Source organism: Aotus nancymaae, unplaced genomic scaffold, assembly GCF_030222135.1.
Source record: "Aotus nancymaae isolate 86718 unplaced genomic scaffold, 86718_ANA_hifiasm-v0.15.2.pri h1tg000016l, whole genome shotgun sequence".
Lineage (NCBI taxonomy): Eukaryota > Metazoa > Chordata > Mammalia > Primates > Aotidae > Aotus > Aotus nancymaae.
In genome coordinates this window covers 709,399-722,490 of record NW_026988428.1, presented here as the reverse complement: position 1 = coordinate 722,490, position 13,092 = coordinate 709,399, and the positions used below count along the sequence as shown (strand labels likewise).

Genomic DNA, 13,092 nt, shown 5'->3' with positions numbered 1-13,092 from the left:
ACACAAATTGACATATGATTAAAGATAAGTAGAGGTCGGCTGGGCATGGTGGCTCATGCCTATAATCCCAGCACTTTGGGAGGCGGAGGTGGGTGGATCACCTGGGGTCAGGAGTTCAAGACCAGGCTAACCAAAAGGGTGAAACCCCATCTGTACTAAAAATACAAAAATGAGCCAGTTGTGGTGGCATGTGCCTGTAATCCCAGCTACTCGGGAGGCTGGGGCAGGAGAATGGCGTGGATCTGGGAGGTAGAGTTTGCCACGAGCTAAGACGGCACTACTGTACTCTAGTCTGGGTGACAGAGCAAGACTCCATCTCAAAAAAAAAAAAAAGATTAAGTAGAATAACAAGTTATAATAATAGGAATGATACTAATAGTAAACAGAACCCCTTAAAAATCTCAAAATGAAAAAGAAATTAATGAAGAAAAGGGATAAAATTCCAAATTTATTAATTCTCATGTCTTCATTTGAAGGAGTGTTTTACTCACTTTTAAAAAATTTTTTTGAGACAGGGTCTCACTCTGTCACCCAGGCTGGAGTGCAGTGGCACAATCATGACTCACTGCAGCCTCACCCTTCCAGACTCAATTGATCATCCTGATTCAGTTTCCCAAGTAGCTGGGACTACAGGAGCACGTGTTACCATGTTGGGCTATTTATTTATTGATTGATTAATTGATTTTTAGTAGAGATGCAGTCTCACTATGTTACCCAGGCTAGTCCCAAACTCCTGGCCTCAAGCAATCTGCCCACCCTGGCCTTCCAAAGTGCTGGCATTACAAGTGTGAGCTACCATGCCCAGCGACTCACTACAAGTTTATATTGTCCCAACTGAAAATAAAACTTATGAAAAAACTATCTTTGAACATGTACCAAATGGATGCAATTATTTTATTAACAAATTAATAATTTTAAAATATTTATGAAATCATACTTAAACAAAAATTAAGATCTATAAAGTAGTTAACATATGCCTTTAAATAAAAGGCACACACATTTATGCAAAAGGTATCTTTCTTTCTAAATTATAGTAATAAAAATGTTTTTACAGAATTATCTAAAACTAAGTATCTTAAAAGATAGAGTTGAAATATAGAAAGAAAACATAAAAGGCCTTCCACAAATATCAAGCCACAGATATCAAAGTCTCACCCTAATGGACGCTTTATTACAAAAAACTTTGTTGATAGCAAGCCATGTTGGCAAATCCAACATATTCTGGAGCACTTCTTCATCCAACTCCAAATTCTTCAGTTCACCTTCTCCTTTAAGGGTACTTAGATTTATCTTGTCAGGAGATAAATTTTTGGTAAATCTGAAAGAGAATATACATTCACGTTTATTTGTGTCAGTTACTGTACTCCAGAGTCATTTTTGCAAATATACAGAGCACTAAAAATGTAATAGCTATGGATGCAACTTAATGTTTATCAACAGACAAATGAATAAAGAAAATGCAGTACATATACACAACGGAGTATTATTCAGCCATAAAAAAGAATGAGATCCTGTCATTTGCAACAACATGGATGGAACTGGAGGACATTACAGTTAAGTGAAACAAACCAGTTAGAGAAAGAAACTTTACATGCTCTCGGTCATTTGTGGGAGTTAAAAGTTAAAACAACTGAACACATGGAAATCAAGAGCAGAAATGATGGTCACCAGAGGCTGGGAAGGGTAGTGACGGGGAGCAGGGGTGGGAATGGGTAGTGGGTACAAAAATACAATTAGGTAGAATAAAGAAGATATTAATATGGTTTGGTTCTGTGTCCCCACCCAAATCTCATCTCCAACTGTAATCCCTACATGTCAGGGGAAGAACCTGGTGGGAGGTGATCGGATCATGGGGGAGTTTCTCCCATGCCATTCTCATGATAGTTAGGGAGTGGGTTCTCAAGAGATCCGATGATTTAAAAGCGTTTGGCAGTTTCTCTCTTTCTCTCTCTCTCCTTTTCTCTCTCTGTCTCTCTCTGTCCCTCCCTCCCTTCCTCTCCATTAAACCTTTCTTCATAAATTACTCAGTCTTAGTCTCAGATATGTCTTCATTGCAGTATGAAAACAAACTAATACAGATATAGTATTCGACAGCACAAGGTGACTACAGTCAAGAGTAATTTATTGTACATTTTAAAGTAGTTAAGTGTATAACTGGAAAATTTGTAACACAAAGAAATGATAAAGCCAGCCAGGCACAGTGGCTCACACCTATAATCCCAGCACTTTGGGAGGCCAAGGAGGGCGGATCACTTGACGCCAGGAGTTCAAGACCAACATGGCGAAACTCTGTCTCTACTAAAAATACAAAAAATTAGCTTGGCGTTTTGCACATGCCTGTAGTCCCAGTTACTCGGGAGGCTAAGGTGGGAGGATTGCTTCAGTCCAGGAGGTGGAGGTTGCAGTGAGCTGAGATTGTGCCACTGCACTCCAGGCTAGGTGACACAGCAAGACACTGTCTCAGAAAAAAGGGGGAAAAAAAAAAGATTGGAAATAACCAACATAACAGTGAGCATTTTCCAGGGGTTTAGTGTGTTCCAAGCTCTTGGTATACATGCATGACTACTTCATTTAGTTCCCATGATAACATATTAGGGTCAGTAATAATTTTACCTCATTTTGTGAATGAGTAAACATAAGGAGAAACTTGAACTTACTTGCCTAATGTCACAACAATGATAATAATAAATTACACATCTACTTTAAAATATGTTCATATACATTACTTTATTTATTTATTTATTTTTTTGATACAGAGTCTCGCTCTGTCACCAGGCACCAGGCTGGAGTGCAGTGGCACAAGTTTGGCTCACTGCAACCTCCGCCTCCCAGGTTCAAGCAATGCTCCTGCCTCAACCTCCCAAGTAGCTGGGACTACAGGCATGTGCCACCACACCCAGCTAATTTTTGTATTTTTTAGTAGAGATGGGGTTTCACCACGTTGGCCAGGATGGTCTCGATCTCTTGACCTTGTGATCCACCCACCTTGGCCTCTCAAAGTGCTGGGATTACAGGCGTGAGCCACCATGCCTGGTCCATTACTTTATCTTTAAAACAACCCTAAAAAATAAAAAAATTACTAATTATGCTCAACAAATACTTTTTCAAAAGTGAAGTAACTGAAAAAATTACTGGGTAACAAGAGTTAGTCTTTACTTTTTTTGGAAACTAAATATCAAAGCAACAATATGTACTGGGTTATTTACATGCCCTACTTGTCAACAAGAATACCAATCAATAAACCCATGTTTCTCCAGTGACTGAAAATCAGAATTTCTTTTTTTTTTTTTTTTGAGACAGAGTCTCGCTTTGTTGCCAGGCTGGAGTGCAGTGGTGCAATCTCGGCTCACTGCAACCTCCACCTCCTGCCTCAGCCTCCAGAGTAGCTAGGACTATAGGCACGCACCACCACACCCAACTAATTTTTTTATTTTTAGTAGACATGAAGTTTCACCATGTTGGACAGGATGGTCTTGATCTCTTGACCTCCTGATCCACCCACCTCGGCCTCCCAAAGAGCTGGGAATCCAGGGGTGAGCCACCAAATTCTGGCCCAAATCAGAATTTCTTGAGCCAGATTCTATTTGGATTCATACCTTCTTATGGGATGTCAACTGAGAAATACAACGTTCATTTAACACATGTATTTGACAAATGATGCTGGGCTGTATTATACTTGCTTCTGATCATGCTTGATTCAATACCATGAAGCTTTCTCATAGGCTGCCATTCCTAACCATAGAAAACAAACAAACAAACAAAAACCCTGCCACTTCCCTGAGGCAGAATATCAGAGCCAGAAGGAACATTAAGTAAGTATGTATTGAGAATTCATTATGCAGACACATACACTGGCAAGCAGCACACTCAAGGTTCCTGCCCTTGTGGAGTTTTCAGTTTAGTTGGTGAGACAGATCAAATGGCACAACTAAGAGAGAATACAGTAGGAGTTCTAATCCAGAGCTTCTCTGAAACAGGGACTTTTGAGCTGGTATCTGAAGGATGAGAAAAAGTTAACTAGGCAAGGAAAAAAAGGGAGGTAGAGAAAGTATTCCAAGCAGAGGAATAAAATGTATAAAGGTTCTAAGACTGGAGGGAAAATGATATAAAATGGAACTGAAAAAATATTAGAAATACTGTAACCTATAATACTTATAGGGAAGGAAGGAAGGATGGACAACAGACTAATCTGAGAAACTCAAATGGAACATTTGACTATATATCCTTAGTCTTGGGCATGGAGGAATATGGGGATGGAGGTGATTAGTGGAGAAATCAGGCAACATCTTGATTCGGTATGTACAGGAACGTTCACTTCAAGGATACTTACAAGAAAGAAAAAGTAAAAACAATCTAAATGTCCCGAGAGGAATCACCCATCTAATTACAATACACTATTCTATTAATACATACATATCGAGTAATATATGTTGTCAATCATATAAAGAAATGCTTATATTATAATATCTGATAAAAATTTAAGACAAAATTATGTGCTATAATGTCAAGTATGTAAAAAACGCATTACAAAATCCTGTGACTACTTACGGCTGGAGGAATTTTACATTTTTTCATTTTTGTTTTTGAGATAAAGTCTCGCTCTGTTGTCCAGGGTGGAGTGCAGTGGTGTGATCATGGCTCACTGCAGCCTCAACCTCCTGGACTCAGGTGATACTCCCACCTCAGCTTTTCAAGAAACTGGGACCATGGGCGTGTACCATCACGATCAGCTAATTTGTTTATTTAATTAAATTATTTGAGACAGGGTCTTACCCTATTGCCCAGGCTAGAGTGCAGTGGTTTGATCTTGGTTCACTGCAACCTCCATTTCCCAAAAGGGTGGGACCACAGGCACATGCCACCATGCCCAGCTAGTTATTTTTTAAAGACAGGGACTCACTACGTTGTCCAGGCTGATATCAAACCCCTGGGCTCAAGTGATCCTCCTGCCTCGCCTCCCAAAGTGCTGGGATTACAGGTGTGAACCACCACAGCTAGCCTAGATTTACTTCTTATTTACACTTTTCTGTATAAGTATTCCATAAGGAGCATATATCACTTTTATAAAGACAACAGTTCAAGAGAAACACAAGAAGACTGGCCTGGCAAGAGCAAAAGTGAAAAATGAGGAAGATTAAAATACATGTAATTTAGCCAGGAGCAGTGGCTCATGCCTGTAATCTCAGCAGTTTGAGAGGCCAAGGCGGGAGGATCACTTGAGCCCAAGAGTTTGAGAACAGCCTGGACTGGTCTATATATTAGTGAATTACCATATTAGTGAGACCCTGTGCCTACAAAAAAATTAAAAAAGAATTAGCCAAGCATGGTGGAACACTCTTGCAGTCCCAGTTACTCAGGGGACTGAGCTGGGAGGATCCCTTGAGCCAGGGAGGTCAAGGCTGCAATGATCCATAGTTGTGCCACTGCACCCCAGCCTGGGCAACAGAGCCTTTGTCTCAAAGGCTAAACAAAAAACAAAAATAATAGCTAACAACAGCAATACAACTTCCAAGCAAATGAAAAGAATGGACTTGAGTTAGACTGTACATTTTACAATCAATACACCACTCTCATTCTTGGAGTCTAAATTATGTACACTGTACTAAGCAAACATTAAAGGGCAAAACAAAAAAAGGTCCACATAATCAAAGATTTATAATTTGGTGAAGGGAACAGAGCATAAATGCACAGACAATCAAGAACCTCAGCTTGCTAGGCACTGGAGCTCATTCCTGTAATCCCAGCACTTTGGGAGGCTGAGGCAAGTGGATTGCTTGAGCCCAAGAATTCAAGACCAGCCTGCCTAACATGACAAAACCCCATTTGTATGAAAAATACAAAAATTAGCCAGGCATGGTGGCATGTACCTGTAGTCCTAGCTATCCAGGAGGCTGAGGTGGGAGGATCACCTGAGCCCAGGAGGTCAAGCCTGCAGTGAACCGTGGTACTGCCACTGCACTCCAGCCTGGATGACAGAGTAAGACCCTGTCACACACACACAAAAAAATCTCATCTCAACAAGGGGTAAAATACTACCTACTGCTTACTATTTAACCCATATCTCAGATTCCTCATTTGTAACCTGAAGATAATAATAGTATCTGCCTCACAGAGTTGTTTTAAGGATTAACTGAGTTAGAACATGTAAAATGCTAGTTATGATCCCCAATAAGAGAAATAACTCAGCAAGTGCTAGCTATTATTAAGACTAAAATACAGGCCAGGCAGGTTGGCTCAGGCCTCTAATCCCAGAACTCTAGGAGGCCAAGGTGGGAAGATAACTTGAGGCCAAGGGTATGACACTACTCTGGGCAACATAGTGACACCCTGTCTCAGAAAAAAAGAAGAAGAAAACAATTCCTATTATACAGTATTTCATGGTAGAACATGAAAAACTAGAAGTTACAGGGAATTTAACAATGCATGTTAAATTGTTTAATTAATAAACTTTAAAAGTAGGCACTCTTAAACTACAGGTAACAGATAGGCTTCAAGGAGTCCGCAATATTTTATCAGACTTTCAAAGGGGGTTTTCGGACACAGAATAGGCTAAGAACCACTGCCTTAAGAAAAATGATTAATTTTAGCCACCCAGAAAATAAGTATTTTCAACACTGTAATTCAATATTTAATAGTTATAATTCAATTATTTAGCTTGTTATTAATAAATACCTCCTGGAGTGGCTACCCAGTTAACAGTGATTCATTCTTCTCTAGGAAAAGATGTATACACAGGGGAAAGATGCACATCTAAGATATTTTTTAACATACTTCCTTGGTTATAGTGATTGATCTAGAGGTTGACATGGCATCTAGGCTAGTCAATCATATTTTTTTCTACAGAAATTTGAAACAAATACACTACTTTAGGATCAAACTTATAAATTAATAATGGAGAGTGACTGAGAAACACGTAGCCACATTTTAGAACAGAAAGGTACTGAAAGGATTCTTCTCTATCATTTTCCATTCTCCTCAACTTGGCCCAACTCAAATCCTTAACATGAACCAGTAACTGAAATCACTAGCTAGTATCTCAAGACTATGTGTTCCTACAAGGATGAAATTCTCATTATCATATGAAGAGTTTTTATAAGAACCAGTATCTTTATGCAAGCAAATTAATTTAACAGCTTCTGTTTGATTTTATTTAAAACAATACTTTCAAATGAGAAAATACCTTAAAACCACATTTTAAAGTCATACAAGAGAAGATGTTTCAGAAAGACTTTCCGAAATCTGACAGACTGCCAAGTACTTTGGCTAGGATCACTAAGTTATTATCTGTAACTAATTAAATCCTTTCACATCCCACAGACCTCATCATGCAACCATAAAGATCCTTTCAATCAAAACTAAGAAACAGATCAAAGCTTTTCTACACAAACTCCCTATTTCCTCATTTTCTTCTTTAATCAACTACACTCCTGTCACTCCAGGTGTACCTCTTTTAATACAACAATTCATTATCTGAGGTACTTCATTATCTGCAGGCTCACAAATGTTAATTAGTTTTGGGATTTTCAAATTTTTTGACATAATCTAAGGCAAGAAATATACTTTATGTAACAATTTAGTAAGTACACAAACAAAAAAACTCAAAAATTTCATGAAGCAATATTTTAATAGTCTGATATGTTCTATTTTATTCTTTTAAAATAGTGATCAGCCCAGTGTGGTGGCTCACGCCTGTAATCCCAGTACTTTGGGAGGCTGAGGTGGGTGGATCACCTGAGGTCAAGACCAGCCTGTCCAACACGGTGAAACTGTCTCTACTAAAAACAGCAAAAATTAGCCAGGTGTGGCTGGCACTATGGCTCATGCCTGTAATCTCAGCACTTTGGGAGGCTGAGGCGGGCGGATCACAAGGTCAGGAGATTGAGACCATCCTGGCCAACATGGTGAAACACTGTCTCTACTAAAATACAAAAAATTAGCTGGGCATGGTGGCACACGACTGTAGTCACAAGTTACTTGGAAGGCTGAGGCACAGGAATCGCTTGAACCCAGAAGGTGGAGGTTGCAGTGAGCGGAGATCGGGCCATTGCACTTCAGCCTGGTGACAGAGCAAAACTCTGTCTCAGAAAAAAAAAAAATTAGCCAGGTACAGTGGTGGGTGCCTGTAATCCCAGCTACTTGGGAGGCTGAGGCAGGGCAATCACTTGAGCCCAGGAAATTCTCTTCAGTTACTATTTTGCACTCCAGCCTGGGCGACAGGGTAAGATAACATTTAAAAAAAAAAAAAAAAAAAAGAAATTTTTAGGCACAAATTTGTTAAAAGGTGTGCAAGACCTAGAAATTGAAAACCACAAAATGCTGTTGCAAGAAATTGAAGATCTAAATAAATGAAGAAATAAAACATATTTGTGGATTAAACTCAATATTGTTAAGATGTCATCAATTCTCTTAAAAAGACATAGATTCAAGGCAACCCTAAGCAAAACCCAAGCAGGTTTTTTTGAGAGAAATGACATATATATTGATTCTAAAATTTTTATGAAAATGCAGAAGACCTAGAATATCCAAAATAACTCTGAAAAAGATGAACAAAGTTGGAAACATTATACTGCCAATTTCAAGACTTACCTAAAAGCTACAGTAATTAAGACAGTCTGATAATGTTGGATGTAAATGAATAATAAATAAGACAAAATACAGAGTTCAGAAATAAGAGCAAAATTTATGGTTAACTAATTTCTAACAAAGGTGCAAAAACAAGTCAATGAAAATAATTATTTTTGAGACAGAGTCTCGCTCTGTCACCCATGCTGGAGTGCAGTGGCAGGATCTCAGCTCATTGCAACCTCTGTCTCCCAGGTTCAAGTGATTCTCCTGCCTCAGGCTCCCGAGTAGCTGGGACTACAGGCACATGCCACCATGCCCGGCTAATTTTTTTTTTTTTTTTTGGTATTTTTAATAGAGATGGGGTTTCATTGTGTTAGTTAGCCGGGATGGTCTTGATCTCCTGACCTCATGATCTACCTGCCTTGGCCTCCAAAAGTGCTGGGATTACAGGTGTGAGCCACCTCGCCTGGCCGAAAATAATATTTTTAACAAATGGTACCAGAACAATGTCATAGCCACATGCGGGGGTCGGGGGAGGGTCTGTGACCAAAAAAACCTTGACCTTTACACCTTGCTCCATAAACAAAAATTAACTCTAAATGATCACAGATCTAAATCTAAGAACTAAGACTATAAAACTTATTAAGAAAATATAGAAGAAAATTTTGGTGTCCTTGAGTTTGATAGCTTTAATGCAACAAAAAAATGCACAAATCATAAGAGAAAAAATAAATAAATTAGTCCATCATAATTAAAACTTCTGCCCTTCAAAAGACACTGTAACTACAGGGTAAACCACAGACTGAAAGAAAACATTTCCAAAGCATATATTTGAAAAAAAGACTTGTAACTACAGTATTTTTTTTTAATTCTTACAATTTGAAAATAAAACAATTCAATAGTAATAGGCAAAATATTTAAAGGGATCCTGGAACCAAAGAAGACACAGATGGCAGATAGGCACTTGAAAAGATGCCCAACATTAATTATTAGAAAACTGCAAATTAAAAACCACAGTAAGATATCACTACTAATCCACTAAAATAGCTAAATTAAAAAGGCTAACTATACTGAGTATTGGTGAAGATAGGAGCAACTGGAACTCTACTATACTTATTTGTGAGAATGTAAAATGAACAAGTTGAAACCACTTTGGAAAGCTGTTTGGAATTTTTTTAAAAGTGATACATGTACCTTGCATATACCCAACCATTCTACTACTAGGAATTTACCTAAAGGAATTAAAAGCTTATGTCCTTCATATGAAAGTATAGTACATACAGTTATGTAAGAGAGAGAGAGACAAGTCTATGTCCTTGTGAAGATTTATATATGAATGTTTATAATAGCTTTATTTCTAATAGTTGAAAAATGGACACAACCCAGATACCTATCAATAGGTAAATGGATAAATTGTGCCATATCCCAATAGAATACTCAGCAATAAGAAGGTATGCATACAACAAAATAAATTAATTGCAAAACAATTAATGCTGAGTGAAAGAAGCCAGAAAAAAAAATGCATACCATATTATGTCATTTATTTAAAATTCTAGATAATGCAAACTAACCTAACGTGATATAAAGTAGATCAGCGGTTGCCCAGGAATAAGGCAGTGAAGAGAGGATTACAAAGAAGCCTGAGGAAACTTTTGAGAGTGGTGAATACTCATTTTCTTAATTATGGTAATGGTATTATGAGTACATACATATGAATATTGCATCAGGCCAGGCTCGGGGGCTCACGCCTGTAATCCCAGGACTTTGAAAGGTCAAGGTGGGCAGATCACCTGAGGTCAGGAGTTCAAGACCAGCCTGACCAACATAGCGAAATACCGTCTCTACTAAAAATACAAAAATTAGTTGGGCATGGTGGCACTCGTCTATAATCTCAGTTACTCAGGAGACTGAGGCAGGCGCTGGAACCTGGGAGGCTGAGGTTGCAGTGAGCCAAGATTGCGTCATTGCACTCCAGCCTGGGCAACAAGAGCAAAACTCCGTCTCAAAAAAAATTTTTTTCAGCAAATTGTACACCTTAAATATGTGTAGTTTACTATATATAAATCAGTTATATTTTAATAAAGCTGTTCAAATGGGATACATACATACAATATATACATGCATGTATGTGCAGATGTACATAACTTAAAAAATAATGAGTTAGCCAGGCATGGTGGTGCCTACCTGTAATCCCAGATACTCAGGAGGCTAAGGTGGGATCACTTAAGCCCAGGAGTTCCAGACCAGCCTGAGCAACATAGTGAGACTCCATATCAAATAATAAATGAAAATAAATGAACTTGTTAACTATTAATAAAATACAAGGGAATACAAATATATAAGGTATTAGAACTATGGCCTTTTGAAAATCATCCCATTGCATCTGCCATCTAATGAAGATATTAGAAGCAATTTTAAGCTTAAAAAAAAAAGTAGAGCCATAGGCTGTCCTCATACTACAAAGAATTTCAAATAATTTAATCAACTTGCTCATTTTATAGCAGAGAATGTGAAGCCTAGAGAGGTTAAGTTAAATGCTGAAGGTCACACTAAAGTAGAGCCCAGACTATAATCAAACCTGTACAACTGTAACTTAAGAGTTATTTTAGGATCAGTTACCATTCTATTATCATGCTGATAAATTTTCAATTCAACCATATTTACTGAGCATTGTAGCAATATATGGCAACTCTCACCCTCAAGGAGCTTTCAATGTAAATTTTTAAGACTTAGCATATATTCCAGGCATAGACATTTATTTTTATTTGTTTTTCATAAACTCTGCCTTTGTAACTCCTAAGAAAACTAATGGTGTGCCTGTGATCCAATAAAACTTTGTTTCCAGAAACAGGCAGTGAGCCAAAGTAGGCCTTTGGAGCTGTAGTTTGCTCCCTGCTTTACACAAATCCCACATGCCACACCCCTGCTGAAAACTCTTCAAGAGCTCTCTTCTCTACTACATTTTGAATAAACTCCAAACTCCCCCAAGGCCCATAAGCCCTTGCACCATCTCCCTTAGGATCCCTTGCCTTCTTTCTGTCTGTTCCTAGAGAAAGCCAAGTTCTTTCTCACCTGAGAACAGTTGGACATGCAGTTCCCTGTGCCTGGCATGCTTTTCACTCTCCCATCTTTCTCATCTCCTAGGTTTACCCTAACTCATCATCCCTTCAGAGCAGATTCTCTCCTCTCTCCTCCTGCCCCATGCTCTCTTCACTTCATCCACTTTGATCTTCGTGGTCTACCAGAATTTGTAATTACTTGTCTTCTCTCATGTTTGCCATTCCCCAACTCTAAGATCAGCTACAGAAGAGCAGGGACCTTGTCCTCAGTCCCTAGCAGAGTGTCTGACAGATTGAGGGTGTTGTATATTCAACAAATATTTACTAAGGACCTACTATGTGGCAGGCACCATTCCGGGTGCTTGGGATGTATCAGAGAACAAACAGACAAAGATCTTTGCCTTGTAGGGCTTACTATAGTCAGGGCAGACAGAGCCAAAAACAATAAATAATAAATTTTTAAAACATATAGTATTTTAGAAGGAACTGAGTGCTGTGGTATAGGGAAACTCTCTAACCATGTTGTTCCTCTGCTCACACAACAATAATCATCAACACAGAAAAAGTCTGTAACCATGTGTGTGGAGTTTTCTCCCCAACACACCAAGCAGTGGACACCAATGCCCTCCAATTCAGTTCAGACACTGTCTACCTGGAGATGGTATCAGATTCCACATCCCACATGGTGAAGGCTCAGTCTCAAGACTGCTCCCCACAGCCCTGGTCCTCCCCAACCAAAACTGTTACAAGTCCGGGTCTCCAGAACTTCTGAATGACAGGCTCTTTGGGTTCGATTAATGTCAAGGCATAAATTTTTTTAAAAATAAAACCTACGATGTTAATGGAACAAGAATCAAAGTATGCTCCCAATGGCTTAAACTGCCTTTTTTTAAAAAACACATTCTCAATTTACACAGAGTTTGTTTGGTTTGGTTATTCTTGTAGTTACACGTGTAATTAAAAAAATCAATCTCATATAACCGGTTTCTCCAAATAAACATTTAAAGAATGAAAGACTCAAAACTGGCAGTCTGTGAGCTATGTTCTGCCCACAGATACTATTTGTCTGGCCCACATAGTGTTTTTAAAAATAGGAAAGCTTGGCATTGTGGCTTATGCCTGTACCCTCAGCACTCTGGTAGGCCAAGGCAGAAAGACTGCTTGAAGTCAGGAGTTCGAGATCAGCCTGGGAAATACAGCAAGACCTCATCCCTATAAGAATTTTTTTTTTAATTAGCCAGGCATGGTAGTACATGCCTGTACACCTAGCTACTTGGGAGGCTGAGGCAGGAGGATCGCTTGAGCCAAGAAGTTTGAGGCTGCATCACCTGTAATCCTAGCACTGAAGGAGGCTGAGGCAGGAGGACTGCTTGACATCAGGAGTTTGAAATCAGCCTGGACAACACAGAGATCCTGTCTCTACAAAATTTTTAAAAAATTAAAAATTAGCTGGGCATGGTGGCACACG

The 13,092-nt window shown here is 38.8% G+C and overlaps 1 protein-coding gene across 4 annotated transcripts in view; it reads right to left on the bottom strand.

Moving 5' to 3' along the window:
- BLTP3B (bridge-like lipid transfer protein family member 3B) overlaps window positions 1-13,092 on the bottom strand; it is a 90,501-nt gene that overhangs the window by 59,557 nt on the left and 17,852 nt on the right. For all 4 annotated transcript variants that reach the window (XM_064376822.1, XM_012469260.3, XM_021675571.2 and 1 more), the window contains one exon: window positions 1,156-1,318. In XM_064376822.1, coding sequence (XP_064232892.1) covers window positions 1,156-1,318 — 163 coding nt within the window. The remainder of the gene's footprint in view (window positions 1-1,155; window positions 1,319-13,092) is intronic.